The sequence below is a fragment of the Podarcis vaucheri genome (assembly GCF_965113315.1).
Source record: "Podarcis vaucheri genome assembly, chromosome: 10".
NCBI classification, from domain to species: Eukaryota; Metazoa; Chordata; class Lepidosauria; order Squamata; family Lacertidae; genus Podarcis; species Podarcis vaucheri.
Window position 1 is genome coordinate 51759468 of NC_138748.1, and position 25027 is coordinate 51784494.

At 45.7% G+C, this 25027-nt stretch overlaps 1 protein-coding gene across 4 annotated transcripts in view; it reads left to right on the forward strand.

Annotated features, from left to right (window-relative positions):
- Positions 1-25027, forward strand: part of HIPK2 (homeodomain interacting protein kinase 2) — a 164141-nt gene that overhangs the window by 130213 nt on the left and 8901 nt on the right. For 3 of the 4 annotated variants that reach the window (XM_082240381.1, XM_082240382.1, XM_082240380.1), the window contains exons 7-12: positions 683-845; positions 2349-2571; positions 7192-7313; positions 13878-14020; positions 16850-17029; positions 23306-23587. In XM_082240381.1, coding sequence (XP_082096507.1) covers positions 683-845; positions 2349-2571; positions 7192-7313; positions 13878-14020; positions 16850-17029; positions 23306-23587 — 1113 coding nt within the window. The remainder of the gene's footprint in view (positions 1-682; positions 846-2348; positions 2572-7191; positions 7314-13877; positions 14021-16849; positions 17030-23305; positions 23588-25027) is intronic. The other variant, XM_082240383.1, reaches the window with a different exon arrangement.

Here is a 25027-nt window from a genome sequence, read left to right on the forward strand (position 1 = left end):
ATACATTTCTTGCAGTAGAGCTTCTTTGCACGACCAAGGGAATGTGCTCATACATGACATCCAAACTGTCGTAAAGTTGCATACCTTTTTATTTTATTTGATCCTTACAAATGAAGGGGCAGAAAATGGTAAGGAGTGTCCATTGGGTCTGCTTGCTACAGGGATCATGTTAGTAGCAGGGACTCAGCTTTGGAACTGCTCTCTGTAGAGCAGGGGCTTCTCCTGTTCCTGGCATTCCTAGAATATTTAAACTTGCTGAGGTTTGGTTTCAGAGCTGGAGTGGTTTTAAGGATTGAGGACAACAAGCAACAATGTAAACTGCACAGAAAATAGGCTATGATTTGCAACTGATCGCGATGTTTGCTTCATAGATAGTACAGATCATTGCGATGCTTTTGAGCCTTGGAACACACCAACATTACATCCTTGTTTCTGTTTTGTAACAGTGGCTTCCATAGCTGCCCTCAAACAATCCCGGGAACTGTAGCATGGCGAGTTTGATAGGGCTGGGAATACTAGCTGCCTCTTGCCACTCCTGTGCCAGAACGGCAGTTCTTTTATTTCCTAGAAAGAAGTCATGTCTACCAAACAATTTAAGTTTGTGGTATATGTACATCATTGGTGAAATGGGCAGTATCCCTTTGGCTTTCCTGCTTCTTCATGCCCTCTTTCTCATAAACAGTGTCAAGTCCTGTTTCCAGAACATGGAGATTTGCAAGCGGCGGGTGAACATGTACGACACAGTGAATCAGAGCAAGACCCCATTCATCACCCACGTGGCCCCAAGCACATCAACCAACCTCACCATGACCTTCAACAACCAGCTCAATACAGTTCATAACCAGGTGAGGGGAACCATAATGCAGTCTCTGTGTGTGTTTGCGTGTGTGTATGCAGGCTTGGCCAACTCTCTTTGAAACTTTTCCACACACAAAGACTTCACCAGATTCTTGGTTAACTCTTATTAGTGGAAAGGGATCTGTATATTCCCCACTCTGTGTGATCACAGGATTTTCGCATTTGGTGCAGAATAAAGGGCACTTGCAGTTTACAGGAAGGGCTATAGGTCAGCGAAGGGACCCACAATAAATGTCTGGCTGCTCTACCTAAAAGAAAGCCCTTTCTGCCCAAGAGAGCTTCTCTCAGTCAGAGTAACAGACCAATCAATTGACTCACTATAAGGCCATCATTTCAGTCTTTCATAGCTTCCATAGCTGCCCTCAACAGTCCATAATTTCATGAGTAGAGTCTGATAGACTTCCTTCTTTGTCATTCCACCTCTACAGGTAGAGGAGAAGGAAATATCCTTTCGAGGGACAGGATAAGTTTGCACATATATTTTTCTTCCCACTCAGCCTCAGCAGATGTTCTTGGTTTTAAAGAATCCAAATTCTTGAACAGAATACGTGTTTCTTGAAAAAATAATTTTTAAAATCTTTTTTAAAAATCTGGTATGCAGGCAGCGCCATACGTGTCAGAGGGCAGAAACACCAAAAATTCTCCCAGTATCTAGTAACTGCATATGCCTGCAAATATCCTGCTGTCACCCACCCCTAATATAAAGCCCTTACAGGGTCATGTAATCCACAAGCCTCATTCAGAAAGTGGAAAACAGCCGGTGTGCCGAGCAGGTAACTCATCAAAGTCAGCCAAGCCACCAACTGCGGATCAAGTCATTCACACACATTATAGGATTAAGGAATTAAACACATAAAAATATTTAGCAATTTTCCAGTCTTCCTTTTCGTAGGCAGAAACATATATGCACCATTCTGTACCTGCATGACAACAGTGCACTTACCCTCCTGCCTTCTTTCTCACAAGAAATGCAGGCTGCATTCTTTGGCCCGATTACGCGAGATGAAGTCTTAATGAACGTAGTGGTACTTTCTTCAGAGTACACCTGTATTGAATTGGACTGGTAGATGCTTCCTTTCCCCCACAAAACAAACACATACTCTGCAGGGGATGTGACACATTCCTTACCTTGATGATACCTGCTGCTTTTGGGGGGCTGCGGGCTCAGTGCTCCCCAGTTGTTGCCATTGTTGTTGTATTCTGGTCATTTCTCAATCACGAGCAGAACAGTGGTGCATGCAATGGCTAAAGAAAAGTCTTCATCCTTACACATCCTTAGCTTCCACCTTTTTACTTGTACCCTCCTCCCCTTTTTCTGCTGCCCTTCTTTATGTCGCTTGCCTTTCCTTTTTGCAACTTGTTGTCTTGCCTTATTTATATTACCTTCCATTATTATTATTATTATTATTATTATTATTAGTTTTTTTCCAACATTGCCATCTCCTTCATATTATGTTTTTATTTCATTTTAAATCCCACCACTCCTTTAGGCCACCACCCTGGCTCCCACCTCCACCACCAGTGCCAATATTTCCTTAGCCAACCCTGAAGTCTCCATACTAAACTACCAATCTGCACTCTACCAGCCCTCGGCAGCCTCCATGGCCGCGGTGGCCCAGAGAAGCGTCCCCCTGCAGACGGGGACGGCGCAGATATGTGCTCGCCCCGACCCCTTCCAGCAAGCCCTCATCGTGTGTCCTCCAGGCTTCCAAGGTAAGAGACGCTGCTTATCTGCTACAAACCTGCCATTCCCTTGTCTCATTCGAAGCGTTTCTGCTTATTGGGCCAGTGCATTCCTCTGGGATGCTCCTCGCATTGACAAAGGAGATATGCTTGGCAGGCAGAAACGAGAAACGAAACCCAGGTAGAACTTAAGAAGAACCTGCTAGCCAAGGCCAAAGACCCGTCTAGTCCATCCACCCATATGCCCGTGGGAAATCCACAAGCAGGGCCCTAGGACAAGAGCACTCTTCTGTGGCGTTCAGAAGCATCCCTGCCTCTGACTGTGGAGGCAGCATCAACCAGGGAGAAGCCACCAATCAGAAGAAGAGGACCTGTGTTGCATTCAGGGCCACCCAGGCTGAGTCCTTAGGAGCCTCAGTAAAAAGATGGAAAGGCCTCTTCCTGAGACCTTGAGGAGCCACAGGCAAACAGGGTAGTTGATCTTGGGCTAGACAGATTAGACCTGGTATAGTCTGAACTGGAGCTACGCGGCAGAGTATTTGAGTAGAGTGGTACCTTGGTTCTCGAACTTAATCCATTCCGGGAGTCTCTTCGACTCCCGAAACCGTTCAAAAACCAAGGCTCAGCTTCCGATTGGCTGCAGGACCTTCCTGCATTCAAGCGGAAGCCACGGCAGACGACCGGCTTCCAAAAAACGTTTTCAAACCAGAACACTTCCAAGTTTGCGGCATTCAGGAGCCAATTTGTTTGACAACTATGCCGTTCAGGAACCAAGGTACCACTGTATTTTAATAATACTCAAGAAGTCTGCAAGAGACAAAATGTATCTCCTGAAGGTAGCATAAATATGCTCCTGGTGACACAGCTGCATGAGAAAGCAAGACTTCCTTGGCCCTTCTGAAATGTCGCCGGTGAAAGTCATTGAGGTAGTTTAGTAGCTGGAGTGCTATGAGGCTTGGGTTAAAGTAATGCTTGGTTGATTGCCAAGCTGGTCCGCTCGGTGCCCTTACGGGCATGGTGTCTGAAATGAGTCTCTCTTGGAATGTTAACTAACTCCGTTTTCCTGGCTAGTAGCGCGGCTGAGAAATAATCCTCCTGCAGATAATTTCATAGATTCAGCTTGGGCATTGGTTCAGAAAAGCTTATAGTGCTGCTAAGCTATTCTTTGTCCCCATTAGGGGAAACCACATGTGTTTTGGGCAGACCCACAAAGGAGCAGAATAACTGCCTGTTTCCTCAGGTCAGGAAGGATGGAGCTTGGATGGGAGGTTAGACTGGAGGCCTACATAGGAGCTGTAAGCTCTACCATTCCTGGCTTTCAGTCAGGCCCTGATTCCAGTAGGTATTTTCATGTGCTTCCTCCTCTGCTGAGTAGCCTCACGGGCAGCTAACTGGCCACTTCTGAAGCCTGTGCCTGTCTCACTGAACCTTCTGCTCCTGTGTTCCTGGGAGAAAGGGTGGGTGGGTATGCAGATGAGAACTGTCCAGGGACCTAGGTAGTTGGTGTGGGGACCTCTAGTCCTGGGAAAAGGGATGTCCCGATTCGATGGCTCCTCCGGATCATGGGCAGGGTGGAGATCTTCTGGAGGGCTCCTCACCTGAGGAATGAGATCTGGGCAGGGTTGAAACCCTGCAAGTTCCAGGACTAAGCCATCAGGTTAGAAAAGCATGGCTCAGTAAATCAAAGCTTTGCCTAAGACGGAAAATTCCCCTGACCCATCAATATAGCTGCACCAAATGCACAACTGTGTGATGTGATCCTAACCTGTGGCAGAACAAGGGTGCAGGTTGATGTGCATGGGTTGGGTTGCAATGCACTACAGCCATGGTCAGTTTTTGGGGAGGGGGTTTACTTGGTGGGATTTGGGACAGGGAAACTGAAGAAAAGACCCATTTCTTCTACCAGGAGCTGTCCCTGCCTTCGCACACATCTGGGTTCTGCTGCCATCTGGCAGCCTGCGCTGCTGCCACCTGGCTCCTTCTCTCTCTCTCTCTCTCTCTCTCTCTCTCTCTCTCTCTCTCTCTCATTTTTATCCAAAGATATTAAAGTTCTTTGCAGATATTGATGTCTCGGTGCACTGCTGTGCAGCAGACGTTTTATCCTTTTTATGCGGGGTTAAAATAACATAAAAGAGCTCGAGGGTGAAATCCTGAAAAGTCCCCTGAGTCTTATTTACAAAAGCTACAAAGGGCATTTTGACTATTTTGGGCAAATTTTTATCCTCAATTATTTCTTCAGCTCAAAAGGCAGGACGGCAGAAAGGATGACAGGCTGCTGGAGTCTTAATTTCTCCTCTTGTGTGTAGCAACAGGCAGCGCTTCCTCCGGAGACGGAGATGTCTCTTTTTCAGCTGTGGCATTCAGCCAGCCTGTATTGGGAAGCTATTGGGAAGTGGCACAAAAATAGATGTATTGACTCCGCTTAATTTCTACTCCACCCCATCCCAACAGCTCAAGGACAGTAGCAACCATTCAAAGCAACACAAAACATAAACAGATAAAAAAAACACAGGCACAGAATTTCTTCTCTTTTTCAGAAGGGAATGGAAACACGCCTCCTTTTTTGTTGTTCCTTCTGCCTTGTTTTGCTGTTGTTGTTTTTCTTATCCAGGCCCTGTGTCTTGAATGTCCCGGTGTTGCTGTTTGGCGTTAAAACTCTCTTCCTGTCAGTTTTTGGATTTTTTAAAGTTTTAATTGCCACCATGCCCACCTCCCAGTGGTCCATTCCAAAGAGGCAAAACCCTGTGTGGGTTATATGTCCCAGACTGGGGCAGGGAGAAGGGTGTTTGGTGATTTTGGGGAGGAGACAAAAAGGTGGACTTGCTGATTCCAGCAGCACTCTTTTTAGTAACTGCACACGGTGGTGTCTGTGGGTGGTCGTGGTTTGGGTAAACTGACCTTGCAGGCCAAATTGGACCTCTTTGTGGGTCAGTTTTGGCCCACAGGTTCCCAGCCCCTGCTGTTCAACTAGGTACCACACTTCTCCACCCCACCCAAAAAACATGTAGCTCTGCCTGGTTGTGTGTTAACATTTACACTGAAGCTAGCTGGCCTCTTCAGTATGTGATGGAAAGCTCAGTGGCTTTTCCTCTGTTACCGTCACAACCATCTGGCTTTCCTCTGTTGCTGTCATTGCGGTTTCAGGGTTAACTTGAAAGGGCAAAGGGACCGCCGGTGGTTCCTATATCACAGTGCAAGATCAACCAAGAAAGTTTGAACGCTCACAGAGTGTTTCAATATCATTTGACTCACTTATATCCTTATCACTATGCTCTTTTCAGCCTTCCGAATGCAGCATATTTGCTCTGAGTTGGCATGTCCTCATTTCTGTTTATTTTATTTAATTTATCACAGGGATTTATACCTCACTCTCCAACAGCTTCCCAGGGTGAGGTGACTTACAAAAAGTTAAAATCACTAAGCCTTTGTAAGGTTGGGTATGACTCTTTTTTTTATGAGCGTATGGTGTATGAAATGTGTTATTGCGTATATTAAATTACCACAAGGCAGATTAAAACAGCAACATTAAAACAATCAGCAGAAGTAGCATAAAAGGAGTCTGCAGATGTAAAAGCAGCATAAAATTAATTCACAGTGGATTTTAAGCAGTCCAGGAAAAGAAGAACGTGTTTCCTTGGCTCCCAAAAGATGTCAAGGCAGGCGCAAGGCAAGTTTCCCTGGGGAGAGCATTCCACAGTAAGGGTGCCACCACCAAGCAGGAACCGTCTGTCCCGCCTCAAATGGTGAGGGAAGCCAAAAAGGATCTGGGTTGAAGAGCCTCCTTTATTGGACTGAGGTCTAGTCTACATTCACAGGATTGTAGAGCCTGATTTTCAGAGATGCTAGAAACTGGCCTAGTGGGTCCAGCTATGCTTATCATTGGCTAGGCCACAACTGGAATTGAATGCCCAGTCTAGGTTGGCATATTATTATAACCGTGTATAGACACTGCAGAGAACTCTGTGGAGAGCAATAAGGTGGAATAATACAAAGGAGAAACTCCTTCCTGCCTAAGAAAAAGCTAGCTAGTGGAAAATCAAATTTCTCCTGAAATAAATTGATAGATCTGAGCTGTGGTGGTGATGATGCTAGAATTACAGTTTCGGGCTTTATGAAATCTAAAGCTAGTAATTTCCTTTCTAATGATTATTTGCCTGAGGTACTGCTGGAAATAGCAGAGCCAGCCTTCAGAAAAAGTCCTAGTGGGGTGAGTGAGGTATTCTTTTTCTCCCTTGTATTTGTAGCACCCATATATTAATCTATGTGGAGGGTCTGTGGGCCCTGTGTTCAGGTGGGGAAGCGTTACAGTTCAATTCTTTTATTGTATGCGTGTTTAGTGAAACACGTTACGTTGACCTGTGCTTCTGTATGTGCTTTTTATTTCTGTTTGTATTGAATCGTTCTGGCCTATGGTTCTGAGTGATAACAATTTATTCGCCTAAGAAAACCAGGAATAATCCGCTTCGGCCAGCGCATGGAATGTGAGAAGAGACATGTTCAAATGGCAGGTTTCAATGTGATAAAATGGCATGATTGACAACCAGAAAGTCCTTCTGGCCAGAGAGGAGAGTTGCCCAGGAGAATTTAAGGTGCTTGTTCCTAGAAAAGCAACTGATGATGGCTAACACTTTTTATCTTTTCTTTTCACAGGGTTACAGACGTCTCCTTCAAAGCATGCTGGGTATTCAGTCCGGATGGAGAACGCTGTTCCAATCGTCACTCAGGCTCCTGGGGCTCAGCCCCTTCAGATCCAGCCAGGACTTTTAGCACAGGTAAATTTGAATAGAACCGTAGACTTGTAGAGTTGTTTAAGGGACCCTGAGAGTCATCTGGTCCGACCTCCTGCAATGCAGGAATCTCAACTAGATCGTACATGATCGATGGCCACCCAACCTCTGCTTATAAACCTCCGAGGAAGGAGAGTCCACCATTTTACGAGGAAGTCCGTTCCACTGTTGAACAGCTCTTACTGTAAGCTGTCAGTCGTAATGCAAAGAACTGGATGCAGAGAGCAACTATTTTTTCAGTTTATTAATTAGGAGAGTGCCACTTGTGTGTGGATGCTAATTTGGATTTTGACTATTAAAGGGTTCATGATGCTGCAGTTTTTTTACCCACCAGCTTTTAATTCCCTAGAAACTCTCACTAATGCAGATCCCCCAAAGCTGTCACTATTGACCCCCTGGGATCAGGGTGAATAAAAACCCAGGGGTTAGAAAAGGGTCAAAAAGGGCTAGGGGTGGGGAAGAAGTTTACGAGGTATCGTGTGAATACTTTAATTAAAAACTTATGAGTGTGAGACATAAAATAAAAGGCATAGGAAAATACAGTGAGGAACATGTGCATTTAATAAGATGATTCCTCAACACAACGGTATTCCTTTTCTTCACATTTAATGATTCCTACTCATTGTGATTGCCGATTTAAAAATGTTAATTATATATTGATATTTCTTGAGCTTGTTTCATTTAGATTCCTATGAATTTGCGCTGGAGTCAATGACAAATTTGTATATTCTTTAAGTGGTCTGTGAACTCAGTCTAATGGCACCTGAGAACACTATGCAGTTTCACAGAATTTGCTAGCTCTCCATTTTTTTAAATCCACTTGTCCCAAAGACCAAAAAAAAAAAAAAAAGACATTGAGGATGAACGATCTGTTCTACATCTTCTCTTCATTGTGTTAGGGAAATAAAGTCTAAATATTCATAATGACATCACTGAACATGGTGCACTAGGAATATAGCAGAGGTCATTTTAGGTCAGGTGCAGCAAAGGTCTGGCTCTTTATAAGGCAGGGTGCGGGGCATTCGACCCCAGCTGCCAGACACTTAGGCTGCATACGCACCTTGCATTTAAAGCACCCCAAAGAATCACAGGGATTATAGTTTACCTTTCACAGAGCTGCAGTTCCCAGCACCCATAGCAAACTTTAGCTCCCAGGATTCTTTGGGGAAAGCTGTGTGCTTTAAACGTAGTCGTGCGTATGCAGCCTTGGGGACTCTGACCATCCCATTATATGAGCCCCCTTGTATCCCAGACTAATTCAATTTGAACCAGTGCGTCAGAGCGAATGTCGTTGTCTATGCCAGAGCATTCCAGCGTTCTCAGGCATCAGCAGACTCCAAAATCCTGCCAAAGCATTGCCTTGCCTGGATAGCATTCCGGCGAGTGTTAGTTCAGTCCTTTTCCTTTTGCCTGCTGCCAGCCCAGCTTATCTGGGAAAGGCAGTATGGAAAAGAACTTGAAGCTTGCCTGATTTCCTTTTCATTAACTAAGTGGTGCCTCCTGTTCCCATGAAGAGTCTTTGTTAAGCAGCTGCCTCTTTGACATGAATGAAGTCCACCTCCATGAAAAGCACGCCATCCTTTTCCAAGTGGTACACTCGAGGGGAAGGGGGGCGGGGGCGGCAGGGTGGAAAGACAGACCTACCCGCCTCATTTAAAAATAAAATAAATGGGAGCAATTCAAAAGGGCGAACGAGAAAGGAGGAGGGTCTGTTTCCTTCCAAAGCTAAAAGAAAGTAAGTGAATTTTGCAAACGTAAATATGTAAAATATTTGGACAGAAGCACCGTGTGAAATGGTCTGGCTGTGAGCGTGTACAGTTTCAAAACTCAGACCCCCAAACATATTCCAGACTTCTCAGTTGGCCTTAATACAACTGGCAATCCCAGTAAAGGTAAAGGTACCCCTGCCCATACGGGCCAGTCGTGTCCAACTCTAGGGTTGTGCGCCCATCTCACTTAAGAGGCCGGGAACCAGTGCTGTCCGGAGACACTTCCGGGTCACGTGGCCAGCGTGACAAGCTGCATCTGGCGAGCCAGCGCAGCACACGGAACGCCGTTTACCTTCCCGCTGGTAAGCGGTACCTATTTATCTACCTGCACCCGGGGGTGCTTTCGAACTGCTAGGTTGGCAGGCGCTGGGACCGAGCAACGGGAGCGCACCCCGCCGCGGGGATTCGAACCGCCGACCTGACGATCGGCAAGTCCTAGGCGCTGAGGTTTTACCCACAGCGCCACCCGCGTCCCGGCAATCCCAGTAGACAGCCTCAAAACATGGGGCTAAGCTGAACGCTCAGGCAGAAGTGGAGGCTGTCCGTAGAATCATTGTACCACTTAAACAGTGGCTAAAGATTGAAGTGTGAGCACAGCCTGGGATTTTTACATTCTGCAGGAGCCCCAAAAAATTAAAAAAACTATTCCTGCACTTTCATAAAGGGCCACTCCCATGATTAATTGTGACAGGTGACAGAAGGGTAGTTGTACGGCAACGTCCAATGAGCCATAGGTTCCCCTCCCTGAACTTTTCGAACGAAACAGGTAGTCCCAAGCAAGGATCTAGAGATTCAAAACATCACCGCAATAAACAATTAATATAGAGGGTCAAAGGAATAAATTCCACGTAACACATGAAACAGGTAACAGCCAGCCTCAACTTGGTGCCTTCCAGGTATTTTGGACTTCAACTTCCATCAGCCCTGGCCAGCATGGGCCAATGTTCAGGGATGATGGGAATTTTGGGCCAAAATATCTGAAGGGACACCAAGTTGGGAAAAGGCCTTCTGGCCCACAGGCTGTGACATCTATGGATGCTTAAGCCCTGACAGCTCTCAATTTAGAAACTGACCTCTTTGAAGAACATTTCTAAGTTGCCACCTTCTTTCCTAGCTTGAGATGCTGTGCATTTAAGAGCTACATGACAAACAATAATTCAAAAGGTGCAGCTGTCCCCAGTGTAAAAATGCCACCAGGTAGAAAGCTGTGCCTGTTGAGTTTTTGGCATGTGGCTTTTCCCCTCTGACAGGAGGGGGGAAATAGCAACCCTGCTTTAAGGTCCTGATACTGTGAAATATTTACGCCCAACATCACTGGAAGGGTAAGACTGATGGGCTGAAGCTGGTATATTATCTTCAGAGATGTTGATTGCAGGAAATGTGATATGCAAGTCAGATGAAGTGTGCTGCATGCAACTCCTGGAGCAGGTGGTGAAAAACCAGTCATCACATCCAACCTTTTAGGATTTGTTTTTACCCACACGAGGCAACTATATCAGTTTGCCTGACTGTACAGGTGAGAGACAGCTCTGGCTGCACTCTTTGTAAGCATAGCTGCAGCTTCTTAAAGAGATATGACCTGTTAAGGTAGGACCGCCATGATTCCTGGTCGGGGCTTGTCCTTTTGGTGGGGAGGGGAATCAGATTTTGCATTAGAGAACCTGAATTTCTTCCTTAAAAATTGGAAAAGAAATGTGTATGTGTGTGTGCGCGCGCGCACGCACACACACACACACACACACACACAGATCACAAGATCAGGGTTTTTCATGAGGATGTAGACTGATGCCAGCTCAATACATTTTGCCAGTCACAGGTGGTATGGTAAGGCAGAGACACTTATATAACCTCACAACAGGTGAATCATGGCAACTTAACAAGAGGGGAGGAATGAGGTAGTAGGGAGAGCAGCGTAATGCAAACACACCAGCAGCAGTATGTTTGAATGTTGTGGACCTCACTGCTGCTTCACCCCTCCTGGTAAGTAGCAGCAGCAGCTCACCTGCCAGGAGGTCGGGTGAACACCTGCACCCTGCCATGCTGCCCACAATGGCATTGTGCTGCCCGAGGCAGAGCAAGCAACGCCTCCCCTCCCTGTGAGGATGCTTAGTACCCAAGACCAGCCACGTTATTTTGGTACCTGAGAGAGAAAGACACTGGCAGTAAAAGCATAATAATAAAAACAAATGAATAACAATGTGCTACCCTTTCATGATGCCCGGAGTCAGCTACCTGAGGTGGTCACCAAACTTTGCCTAATGTTCGGGCTGACCATTGGATAGAAACCCATAGGCAGCCAGGGGTGAGGACCGTGTGGCCCTCTAAATGTTGTTGAACTCCCACTCCCATCAGCCTAAGCCAGCAAACTCAAGGGCCAGGGCTGATGGGAGTTGTAGTCTAATAACATCCAAAGGGCCACAGGTTCCCCATCTCTGCTCTACATATTAACTCAGAAGCAAGTCCTGCTGACTTTAAGGGAAGCTGACTCCCAGGTCAGTGTGTGTCGGATCAGGCCGAACCCAGTAGGGCTAATTCCTGAGTAAGCATGCATAGGATCATGTCTTCATGTGGCTATCTGAGGACAAAATGAGTGCTTAGCCATGGAAATGGATGGTGCCCCAATCGAACCAGTGGTCTGAATTCTCCCAGTTAACCTTTTCCATGCAAACGGCTAGGAAAAAAAGCCTGCTCCCAATTCTTGAACGCCTGAAACAAATTATTCATTATTTTTGAGCGTAAAATCCAAAGTGCTTTTGTGCAGAATTTCGGCCTTCGGAGTGTTGAGTGCTCGCAGCTGTGGGTATTAAGCTGCCACCCTTGGTTTCCAGGAGCAAGCAAATCTTTTAGCACATGCATTTCTTAAATCTCTTCTCAGAAGGGATTAAGTTGCCCTGCCGTGTCATGCAGGGGGAATCTGAATGTGACCTACTTGTAAAATATAATATGACTCCAAAATTGAGTCATTTGAGCAAGATGACACTTGCGCATGTCTTAGGTGACAGTCTGTGCAGAATTATGCTTACATGGCAGTGAGGCTGCTCACACGGAACAGGCCTTGGCACCTCCTAGCACCACTTTAGAAGATACCAAAAGAAAAGAGGACTTCGCGCCCGTTTGATGGAACCTAACATTTCACAATCCGAACACTTTCTTGATAATATATGTTACTTCAAAAGTCCCCATGACATTTTTTAAGTCACTGATGCCAAATGGCACATGGGTATTGGTTGGCATTCATCCGGCTTGGGAGAAAATGGAAGTGTGTGCCTTCTGGGGGCGAAGTCAAACTGTAACATCTCAAATATCCCACTCAAGAGTCTGATCCTATGTAAAAGGAATGTATTCCTTTTCCCAACTGCGGCAGCCAGAATCGTTGTGGCAAAAAATTAGAAAACTGATAAAATACCAGAATTATTAGAATGGAGAATCAAATTTCTTGGATTCACGGAGATGGCAAAATTAACAGCATCAATTAGAGGCTACTCTAATCAAAAAATTAATGAAGAGTGGGAATGCGTTAAGGAATACATGCAAAAAGTTGGTGCTGGAGCTTCAAAATTAATATGCAAAAGTTTAAAAGGCGCAAGGAGATAGGGCAATAATATATTAAGGATGGAATAACAAATAAAGTGAATAGTGGAGGGAAGTACTGGGCTGTGGGGGAGGGAGGTGAAGGGATTAATTGAAACTGTTAAAGATTGGTATAGGATTTAAGAGATTTAAATTTTCATAAAGATTCTATAAGGAAAGCAGAAAGCAGCAAGAAATATCAAGTAAAGGTATCGGAGAGTGTAAATGAAAACATGAGACTTATGGTTTTGTTACATATGATTTTATTTTGAAGTTGTCTGTTTATTTTGGAGTTGTTTGTTGTAAAGAATGTATATAATGTGAATAAAATAATAAAGGATGTGGGGGGGAGGAGTCTGATCCTATGAAGTGATCCACTCAGGAGTGATCCACTGTCAGAGGCAGAAACACTTCTGAATGCCAGTTGCTGGAAACCACAGGAGGGGAGGGTGCCATTGTGCTTGAGGGCTTCTCACGGGCATCTTGGTGCCACTGTGTGAACAGGGTGTTGGGCTAAATGGGCCATTGGCCTGATCTAGCTCCCTTTGAACTCATTTGGACTTCTGAGTAAAAGTGTATGGCTGCCTGTGCAAGCCTGCTAGGGTGAATAGCTGCAGTTTTGTGTACACTTACCTGGGAGTAAGTCCTATTGGGTTCAGTGAAGCATATTCCCTAGTAGGTGTGCATGTGAAATCCAGTGCCGTATATACTTTCCCAAACATAAGCCCCATTGAACACAGACTTTTGAGGTCGGAGTGCAGCCCTAAACACCCTTGCAGCCTGATTCTGTGCATATTTACTCAGAAGCTAACTGAGTTCAATAGAGCTTACTTACTCCAAAGTAAGTCTGCTTAGCATTGCAGCCCCTACAAGAGAGTAAGTCCTGTTGCCTAGGATTATGCTGCTTCCACTGCAACAGATAAGAAGCATGCATTTGTACTTAAGCTTTTAATACCAGCAATTTTGTCTTCACAGCTTCTTTGAAAAGACCTTGGTTTAAAGTTGGGTTGACGTCCTCTCGACTTTATAGCATGCTGCTCTTTGCCTTGTCCAAAACTGGCTGAGCTACGCTTGTTGCCTTTGAATTAGTTCCATGGGATTTTTTCCCCTGCCGACTTATATTGAATCTGTTCTGTGCGGTATAGTTTGTAACATGCTTCTTTAAAAAGTACGGGTTGGCACTGAATGTTGTGATCGTTCTGTTCTACAGCAAGCCTGGCCTAGCGGTACTCAGCAGATCCTGCTCCCCCCAGCTTGGCAACAGCTGACTGGGGTAGCCGCCCACACCTCAGTCCAGCATGCAACTGTAATTCCGGAGACCATGGCAGGGACCCAGCCCCTGGCAGACTGGAGGTAAACAGGAAGGAAAACTTGTATCTGTCTGTAAGGTACCAACTTCGTGAGAGCCTCAGTATCTGTGATCCCATCTTTCTTGCATAATGGCTGCATGAGCTAAGCACATAACTCGCGGGTGCTTGTTTCGTATGCATGGTAGTGAATGGCAGGATGTGGTGATGTTTATCCAACCTCCTGACAGTGGAGTCGCTGCTGCTTACAGAGAGGGGGAGGGATGCAGTGAGAATGTTGGCACTGTGCAAACACACCAGCAGGAGCTAGTATGTTGTTCTTGCTGGCGTGTTTGCACAGTGTCAACCTCCCTGCCACTTTTCCCTACCACTCTCCCTCCTCATAACCAACAGTGACTCCACTGCAGGAAGGTCGGCTAAGTGCCACCACCCCACCTTTTGCTACTGTGTATGTATAACATTTTTAATACAAACAGCAGAAGCTGTTTCCCATAAAGAAAACTGCTTTGAAAATTGCAAGATTCACTCCAGGGTCTTCTAGGCCAAAGACTATAACCTTGTGTGAAAAAGTCATCCCTGGTCAAAAAAGAATGACTACCTTGAACTCTTCTGATTACTTCCCTACTTTTTGTCCCAGGGAACCGAATGAAAGTTAATTCTACACTAGCCCTTTCCCCCGAAATTTGTTTGCTCTCTTTTTATGTAGCGACCAAGTGACAAACTTGTCGGTTTTGTTTTATTGCAATGTTTTCAGGAGTGTCTTGTATCTCTTCAGGTCAGAGTTTTGGCAGATATTTTTGCAACAATAACACAGGTGTGGCGCCAACCTGCCTGGGCAAGACCTGCAAACAGAAAATGTTTAATTAAAGGCACATGAGCCCTTAAAAGCTTTAGTAGTACTTTGCTTGCCCACCTCTGCTCAACATTGACTATGCCACAACTAGAGTCATATGTCCAGCGTGTTGCCATATTTTGGGAATAATGCTGAGATGTTGGGCATAATTCATTGGAGAGTACAGTATTGGTGTGGTGGAATGTGAAGAGAATGAGTGTATTTTATTTGTTTAAGAAAAAGCAGTTAGAAGAAATTGGTAATCCTTCATGTGGGTACAGAAACTGACACTGGGGCAGCTAAGATAGGCTATTCAAGACGTTCTTCATCACAAATCCTCCAGCTTCAGTCAGCAAGTAGCCATAAGTTAGGCAGGACCTGCAAAGAGGAAGCTTTTAATTAATGTTGCTGGGGGTCTTTTCTGAGTGGAACTTAACTTGTGAATAGTCATAATAGGAGAATATTAGTAATGGGCAAGGAAGCTACTGCATAATATAGTACTATATTAAGAGCTTGAGCAGAACTTCCATTTTAATTACGCTTTCAGCTAACTGCAGAAAAGCAGTGCTTCAGCAGCACTAAACGTAAGCAACCTAATGTATGTGGTGCTTACTTAGAAAGCTTGTGCATAACAACCTTCAACCTGCTGCTACCTTAACATGCTGTAAGCCAAGTCTTGAATATGGGAATAGATGCAAATGATCAGCTCTCATGGGCTAGGGTCAACATTCACATAAACTCTTAAAAGAAGAAGAAGAAATGAAATGAAAAGGTTATTTCTCACAAGTCACACATTGTGGGATGCATTACTATATTAAACAAACCGTTTAATATAGTTTTGCAGACAAAACATTCAGATTCCTGGCACTGCCTCTCCTACCCGGCCCCCAACTGATCTTTGCAAGAGGCTAAGAATAAGGCATTAATAAAAGCCACCGTTTCTCCAGGAGTGCTTCCTGAGCCTCTGTGCTTGTAGCAAAATGACTTCTCAGAAAGAGCAACCGGCAGCAGCCCTTTTATGATCTTTGAGCTTCCTCTTGCTTGCTTCCCCCGTTAAATGCTTCTTAAAAGCTGTATAGGGACGACTCTCCTCTGTACGTCGGCACACGCCGCAGAAGCTCTCTGCAGTTTTGTTCTTGGGTCGCTAACTGCTTCCATGGAATCGCGGAGGGAAGTTGATACTTATTTATTGCCCTCTTTGAAGCCTTTGTGCCGAGGCGAATAATGGAAGCTTGCAACTTGCAGCAGGCAGATGGAATTCTGGTGGAGTTCCGCCCCTCCCCTGGTATCCCTCCCACGTTGCTGTCTTCCATCTGCTCTATCCATTGTCAGAAATAGTCCCTGCTCTTGTAATGCGAGTGCGCATCAAAGGAACTATGGCAGTGCAAGAGGCTGTGTCAGTTGAGCCATCGGGGCAGAACTTTGGGGGAGATGTCCAGGGACCCACGCAGCAGAATGAGCAGGATGGGCCCCATATGCAGCAGGGCTGCCATGCCACATGTTGCAGTAAGTGAAAGAAAGCGCGTTGCCGCCTAAAGAGCCCGTAATTCGCTCCCCATAAGGCTGATTAGAATCTAAACTTACCTACCTGTAGCACTGAGCAGTGCGTCTTACTGAAAAGAATACTAGTCTGTGGCTAAACCTCATGTGAGCCATTGGTCAAGTCAGTACAGTTGTACCTTGGATCCTGAACACCTTGCAAGTCGAGCGTTTTGGCTCATGAACGCCGCAAACCCGGAAGTGACTCTTCCGGTTTGCAAACTATTTTTGGAAGCCGAATGTCTGACGGGGCTTCCGCATCTTCTGATTGGCTACAAGAGCTTCCTGCAGCCAATCACCAATTCCTAACTTTTTGGAAGTCAAATGGACTTCCAGAACGGATTCCGTTCGACTTCCAAGGTATGGCTGTATTTCTAAAAAAGCCTGATGCCAGCGCTGAAATACCCTACATTGAGTTTTCTGGGATGCTGTTGTGTTTGCCATTCATTCATGAGCATTCTTCTCGAAATGTACAAAACGCCTTTCTCTCCGTTTTTCCCGCAGGAGCACACACGCTCACGGAAGCCACTACAATCCCATCATGCAACAGCCGGCACTTTTAGCAAGTCACGTCACCCTTCCAGCAGCCCAGCCCTTAAACGTGGGTGTCGCTCACGTCATGAGGCAACAGCCAACCAGCACCACCTCCTCTCGGAAGAATAAACAACACCAGTCATCAGCAAGGTAGGCACTGGAAAAGGGGGGGGGGATGATATAAAGTTGGGAGATTTTCTGTTCGCCGCACTGCCTTGTGGTTAAGGTGAGAGACTAGGTCAGGGTGGGAGACCTGGGGTCCTCCAGATGTTGCTGCGACTCCTAACTCCCATCAGTTCCAGCCAGGATGATCAATGGTCAGGATTGGTTGAGGTTGTAGTCCGGCAACATCTGGAGGGACACAGATTCCCTTTCCCTGGACTAGATCAGGAATGGGGCTTCTGACCCTCCTAAATCCATCTGCTTCCTCTTACCTCAGTAAAGGCACCCCACATACCACCCTGCTGCACATCAGGCTGCCTTTACCAAAACATGGAAATTAATGTGATGTGGGAACGGGGTTGAGTGGGTGTTATTACTTTGCTCTTGTTTTCATTATGTGTTGTGTGTGTGTGTGTGTGTGTGTGTGTGTGTGTGTTTTCACCTTGCATTTTTGTGTTGTGCACCTGGAATCTATGGATGGAGGGCAGTATACAAATAAAATTAAGAGGTGGCGCTGCCCTGGAACGACCCTTTAGGCTGCTGTAGTTCTTATTTATGGACGAAGCAATAGGTCTGAGAGGGAATTGTCAAAGGCTGCAAAGTAAATTCGTGGATTTGCAAAAAATAATTTATTTATTTTTAATTTTAAAAACCAGCTTGCTCAGTAGGACCTCAAGGTTTGCAGATGTAGGAGAATCATAGAATCATAGAATCATAGAGTTGGAAGAGACCACAAGGGCCATTGAGTCTAACCCCCTGCCAAGCAGGAAACACCATCAGAGCACTCCTGACATATGGTTGTCAAGCCTCTGCTTAAAGACCTCCAAAGTAGGAGACTCCACCACACTCCTTGGCAGCAAATTCCACTGTCGAACAGCTCTTGCTGTCAGGAAGTTCTTCCTAATGTTTAGGTGGAATCTTCTTTCTTGTAGTTTGGATCCATTGCTCTGTGTCCGCTTCTCTGGAGCAGCAGAAAACAACCTTTCTCCCTCCTCTATGTGACATCCTTTTATATATTTGAACATGGCTATCATATCACCCCTTAACCTCCTCTTCTCCAGGCTAAACATGCCCAGCTCCCTTAGCCGTTCCTCATAAGGCATCGTTTCCAGGCCTTTGACCATTTTGGTTGCCCTCCTCTGGACACGTTCCAGTTTGTCAGTGTCCTTCTTGAATTGTGGTGCCCAGAACTGGACACAGTACTCTAGGTGAGGTCTGACCAGAGCAGAATACAGTGGCACTATTACTTCCCTTGATCTAGATGCTATACTCCTATTGATGCAGCCCAGAATTGCATTGGCTTTTTTAGCTGCTGCGTCACACTGTTGGCTCATGTCAAGTTTATGGTCAACCATAGATCCTTTTCACATGTACTGCTCTCAAGCCAGGTGTCACCCATCTTGTATTTGTGCCTCTTATTTTTTTTGCCCAAGTGCAATACTTTACATTTCTCCCTGTTAAAATTCATCTTGTTTGTTTTTGCCCAGTTCTCTAATCTGTCAAGGTCGTTTTGAAGTGTGATCCTGTCCTCTGGGGTGTTAGCCACCCCTCCCAGTTTAGTGTCATCTGCAAATTTGATCAGGATGCCCTTGAGTCCATCATCCAAGTCGTTGATAAAGATGTTGAATAAGACTGGGCCCAAGACAGAACCCTGTGGCACCCCACTAGTCACTCTTCTCCAGGATGAAGAGGGAAATATTGGGGGGGGGGGGGTGAACAGGGTGTAAAAAACAAAACCCAAGCAGCCCAATGGACTGGGCATGGTCAGTAGCCCCAGAATGCTTAGACTCTGTTGGTGGGGAGAGGGACATGGGGGCAAGGCAGAAGAGAATGGAGTGCAAAGGAAGATGGTGTGGTGTCTGGGAAGAACACTAAAGAGGAGCGGCCTGCCCCTAGGTATTTTGTTTCAGATCCCACTTGCTTCAGTTACAGTTTCTGATGTGCCACCTTTTTTGGCATGGCCGCAGAGGGAGAGGGGACTGACAAGAGTGCAAATGGTGCATCAGCAGTTCCTTCCCTCTGGCTTAGAATTTCTCTGATGGGACTTGAGTATTAAGTATTAGCATACTCCACATGCACTGCAGAAGGTTCTGCTCTGTTTCCCATGAGGAAGTTTGAAAGCCACTCCAACAGAAGCCTATGCAATTGGACCTGTTTAAACCCATTAAAGTGATGTCTTGGCAAAATAGGAGAATATTGAACCACTTTTAAAGGCCTGTTATTTCTGCTTCAGCGAATGAGTGTGCATGCGCGTGTGTATACACATATGCACAGACATAGACACACAGAGAGCAGATCAAGTTAAATATAGACAGTGTGATGGCAGAGGATGCCTTATGCCTTATGTTTGAGATGATCATATCATTCATAAGAAGCAGACAAGTCACTGGATTATACAAACGACCGCAGATTAATGACACTTGGAAGTTACCAGTATCTTGCAATTTCAAGGGTATTCTGCTAATGATCTCTAATTATTTCTTTTCCTTTCTCTACTTGTTTAAACTGGGGATATAAAGCTACTAGGGGCACAGGTGGCTCTCTGGTCTAAACCACTGAGCCTCTTGGGCTTGCTGGTCGGAAGGTTGGCAGTTCGAATCCGCACTATGGGATGAACTCCTGTTGCTCTGTCCCAGCTTCTGCCAACCTAGCAGTTTGAAAGCACGCCAGTGCAAGTAGATAAATAGGTGCTGCTGCGGCAGGAAGGTAAATGGCCCTTTGTGCCAGAAGCGGTTTAGTCATGCTGGCCACGTGACCTAGAAAGCTGTCTGTGGACAAATGCCGGCTCCCTCGGCCTGAAAGCGAGATGAGCGCTGCACCCCGTAGTCGTCTTTGACTGGCCTTAACCATCCAGGGGTCCTTTACCTTTACCTTACCTTGCTACTATGAATAGGCTTCTGAGAAGATGGGATTTTAGTGACATTGCAACAAACAGAAGCCATTACCCACACTATGAAATACCCCCTGGATACCTTCAGTCTTACATGTGGGGAAATGAGATCATTCACCCAGTTAACACGCCCATTCCTATTGTGATTGCTTTGTGGCATGACACCATTTTGCTGTGCACTTCCCCTCTCCTCTAATTTAAAAAAAGAAAGATAAAATAAAATGTGAGTATATGAAAACACTGCAGTCTCACTGCATCAAGACTGGCTTGCCTCAATTTCAAAATTATGCCCCCTTCTATTATAGATGAAATATCACAATTGCCCGTGAATACTCTGTCTCTGTCTTTATATGTTTGGCCTATGTTTTTTGACTGAATGAGTGAGAAATGTCTCAGTTTTTCCTCTGTTCCAGTCTATAACAGGGATAGTGAACCTCTAGTATCCCCAGCCAGCACAGCCAGTGGCCAAGGATGATAGAGGTTGTAGTCCAGGTGTGAGGACCCTTTGGCCCTCCAGATGTTGCGTAACTGTAATTCCCATCATTCCTAGCAAGCGTGGCCAATGACCAGGGAAAAGGTGGGAGTTGCTGTCCAACGACAGTTGAAGAGTCACAGGTTCCTCATCCCTGTTCTATAGCTTCTATAGCTTCTTTGGGAGGAAGGGTAGGAATGGATATTTAATCAATCAATAAATATGTCTGCCCATTCCCTGAGGTCCAGTAATGAACCTTGCTTCAGGTTTCGTTACCATCAGAGATATGATTGTTTTCCACTATTAATAGTCTATGCTATGTGCAAATGCAGCCTGTATCTTATTTCTGCTGTTGCATTTATTGGATTATTATATAGATTGTGTGCTTTTAACATACTTGTTTACAGTGCTTATGATTTTATTGCTTTGGGAACTCCTTGTTGGAATGTGGATTATAAACACTTAACATTAAATTAATGCATTAAGTTGTGTTTTCAACAGGTGGCTGCTGGGTGGAAGGATAATACCTTAGACTGGAAGGGTGGCTGTTGTTATTTCCCACAAATGCAAAATCTGTAAAAGGAGAAATTATGAGAGAGTTGGCCAGTTCCCTTAGTTTGGCTCTCTGCACTGCAAAACACAAGCCAGGTTCTGCCCTGTGACACAACAGATATAACTGCATGGGCGAAATGTCTGGGCACGTATTAAAACCACTCCCAAGACTGAATCAAACTCCTCCCAAGTGGGTGTTGAGGCACATTGTCATGGCAGATGTTTGAGCCATTTGCATGACTACACTGTGCCTCTTTTGTGGGTGGAATTTAATCGACGTATCTGTCAAAACATTGCTTTTAATGAACACTAAAATCCCTCTTAATAGCATGGGAAAGAGAGGAGTTGAAATGGATCTGCACTTTGCAGAACACAGAAGTGTGCGTTTCTGCTCTGCCCTGGCCAAGGCCAGAGGACCTGTAATGAATTTACAGCCAGTCCCTGTCTCCGTACAAATCGGCTGCTTTAAATCCTTCTCCTTTCTCTGCTGCCCTTGTTTCGTTTACTTTGGGTGCCTTCCAGCCTTCTGTGCCCACGTGAAATGGAGAGCAGAGGCTGCAAAGGCCTGGTTAGTTAATGAAAAGGGGAACATGCTCTCCTAGCACATTTCAGGCTACCAAAACACCCCCCTTCCTACATATCTGTAGTGTTTACACAGGGAAGTGGGGGAGACCAGGCTCCCGCAGACTGTGCGATTCCCGCGGCCTCCACTTTGCATTATTGTAACCCAATGAGTGATATGCTTCTTTTGAGAGAAGAATGCTCTATATTTCTCATTGGTATTCAACAAGCACCATGAATGCTACTGTGCAGTCATTTGTTATGCAAAGGACTCAGTGCAGTGTGATATGTCCATAATTCCCTCCCTTTGATACATTCCAGCTACTCCCTTTGTTCACTCTCAGACCAAACTGAAAATTCAAACAAAGCCTGGCTGCAGAGTGTTTCCTCTAGAACCAAAACTTGCTTTGAACACTTGTAATGTTTTGCTGTTAGAGGGACCAGTAACAACAATAATAACAGTAATGCCTGGGATCTCTGCCCTATGCAACTGTGAGCAATTGCCAGTATCATCATCATCATCATTTATTAAATTTATATACCCCCCCCTTCATCCGAAGATCACAGGGTGGTTCGCAACATAGAAATACAAGAAGAGAACACAAAATAAATAATAAAACAAACACAAAACAATACAGTGGTACCTCTGGTTACGTACTTAATTTGTTCCGGAGGTCTATTCTTAACCTGAAACTGTTCTTAACCTGAAGTACCACTTTAGCTAATGGGGCCTCCCGCTGCTGCTGTGCCACTGCCGCGCAATTTCTGTTCTCATCCTGAAGCAAAGTTCTTAACTATTTCTGGGTTAGCGGAGTCTGTAACCTGAAGCGTATGTAACCCGAGGTACCACTGTAACCTCCCTCCCACAAACACATTTAAAAAGCCGTAGAATGTTAATCAGCCAAATGCTTGGTTTAAGAGAAATGTTTCCCCTGGTGCCTAAAGAAGTATAAGGAATGCGCCAGCCGAAACTTCCTGGGGAGAGCATCCCCCAAGCGGGGAGTCACTGCAGAAGAGGCACGTTCTCCTGTTGCCATTCTCCAGACCTCCTATGGAGGAGGCACGTGAAGAAGGGCCTCAGAGGATGATCTTGGGGTCCCTGTAGGTTCATATGGAGAGAGGAGGTCCTTGAGGTATTGCAGTCCTTAGCCCTTTTAGGATTTTTAGGTCAAAACCACCACTTTGAGTTGGCGTAATATGCTCAAACTCTCATGCCCTGGTGAGCAACCAGGCTGCTGAATTCTACACCACCTGAAGCTTCCGAACTTCAGAGGCAGCCCTATGTATATAATGCATTGCGGTAATCTAACCTAGAGGTTACCAGAATAGAGGCACAGCTGGGCCACCAGCTGAAGTGGATGAAAAGCACTCCATGCCACTGAGGCCACCTGAGCCTCAGGTGACAGCAAAGGATCCAGAAGAACCCTAAAGCTCCATGCCCACTCCTTCAGAGAGAGTGTAATACCATCAAGAGCAGGCGATCTGCCATCCTTCCGATCTAGGGAACCACCCACAAACAGTGCCTATGTCTTATCTGGACTGAGTTTCCGTTTGCTGGCTCTCATCCAGTCCATTACCCAGGCAAGATGACAGTCCAGCACATCCACTGCCTCGCCTGCAGATGCAACGTGAGCTGGGTGGGCCAGTGGCCTAACTCTGTATATAGAGATTTCTGTGTTTCTTATGCACGGAACTGTGTTGTGAGGAAATGTACATAACCTAGAAGTGGAGAAAAGATGTTGCAGCAGTGGAACTGTATGCATGTAAATGTCTCTTTGTCTCTCTTCAGAAATATATCCAACTTCGAGGTGTCCTCGTCTCAGACGATCAGCTCCCCACAGCGGTCTAAGCGAGTAAAGGAGAACACCCCCCCTCGCTGCGCCATGGTCCACAACAGCCCTGCCTGCAGCACCTCTGTCACCTGTGGGTGGGGTGATGGGGCTTCCAGTACCACACGGGAGCGGCAACGGCAGACGATTGTCATCCCCGACACACCCAGCCCCGCCGTCAGCGTTATCACGATCAGCAGTGACACGGACGAGGAGGAGGAGCAGAAACATGCACCCACCAGGTGAGGAGGCGTAGGGCCTGTTTGCTGGAGCATGGGTACGTTGTCCTCACACATGGGGACGCCTGAATGTGCAGGCATGTGCAAGAGAGAGGAAGTGAGAGGTTTAGAACTCTGGTCCATCAGACCATGGCTACATTAACATCACTCACTGGAATCAATTTAAACGACCATTTAAAGTGCTTTTGGGACATGGGTGGTGCTGTGGGTTAAACCACAGAGCCTAGGGCTTGCCGATCGGAATGTTGGCGGTTTGAATCCCCGCGACGGGATGAGCTCCCGTTGCTTGGTCCCTGCTCCTGCCAACCTAGCAGTTTGAAAGCACTTCAAAGTGCAAGTAGATAAATAGGTACCGCTCCAGCGGGAAGGTAAACGGCATTTCCATGTGCTGCCCTGGTTCACCTGAAGCGGCTTAGTCATGCTGGCCACATGACCTGGAAGCTGTACGCTGGCACCCTTTGCCAATAAAGCAAGATGAGCGCCACAACCCCAGAGTCGGTCACGACTGGACCTAATGGTCAGGGGTCCCTTTACCTTTACTTTTAAAGTGCTTTCAACAGTCATGGCTTCTCCCAGAAAATTCTGGGAGCTGTAGTTCTTTGAGCATCCCGAGAGCTCTTAGGCAGCCCCAGAGCTACAATTCCCAGAGTTGTTTAACAAGGAGTCACTCTGCACAGGGAACTCTTTAAGAATTGTAGCTCTTAATATTGTTTTAAAGGTGGAAATTTTCACAGTTAGACAGGGCTCCTGCTGGACCCAGAGCAAATTCACTGGTGTGTGCTAGGTGTGAAAGGCCCATGATGTTCCTGCTCTTTACTATACCTTACAAAACACATTTCATAGGTTAACCATACATCTAGTGAAACATGTCAAATGCTAGAACTTTTTTTTTTACTTTTTAAATTTAATGTGTAGGGTTTTTCACTCCACTGTTCAGCCAAAAAGGCTCCCAGATCTGCTTACAGTTATTAGCAATAAAATGGGCTCTATGCTCAGATTAACCATCTAAAAAACATGACACAAAAGGAAAAGGGATTAGGAGGGAAGACAGGGGGAATGAAAGTCAGACACTAGTTCTTAGCCAACTCAGGCATTTACAAGCATGGGCCTAGCCAGGATTTTTGTTAGGGGGCAGAACCTCAGTTAGCTATGGATTTTTATTGATTTTGAGGGGGTCAACTGCCCACCCTGCCCCACCTTGGCTGTGCCCATGTTTACAAGGACTTTATAACTTCCCAATGAGGTGGGAAGATAGCTCCCTGCAGTTTCTCCGGCTGCTGGATGGGGCCAGGGTAATTTCCCTCTTGTCGTGATGGTCTTCCTGGGAGAAGAAATTCACATTTTCATAGCAAAATGGGAAAAGGCACTAAATGCAATAGAAATTGGTGGCCAAGATTAATTCTGTAAAGAATGAGTTGAGATTAAATGTCTTGATCTTGTTCC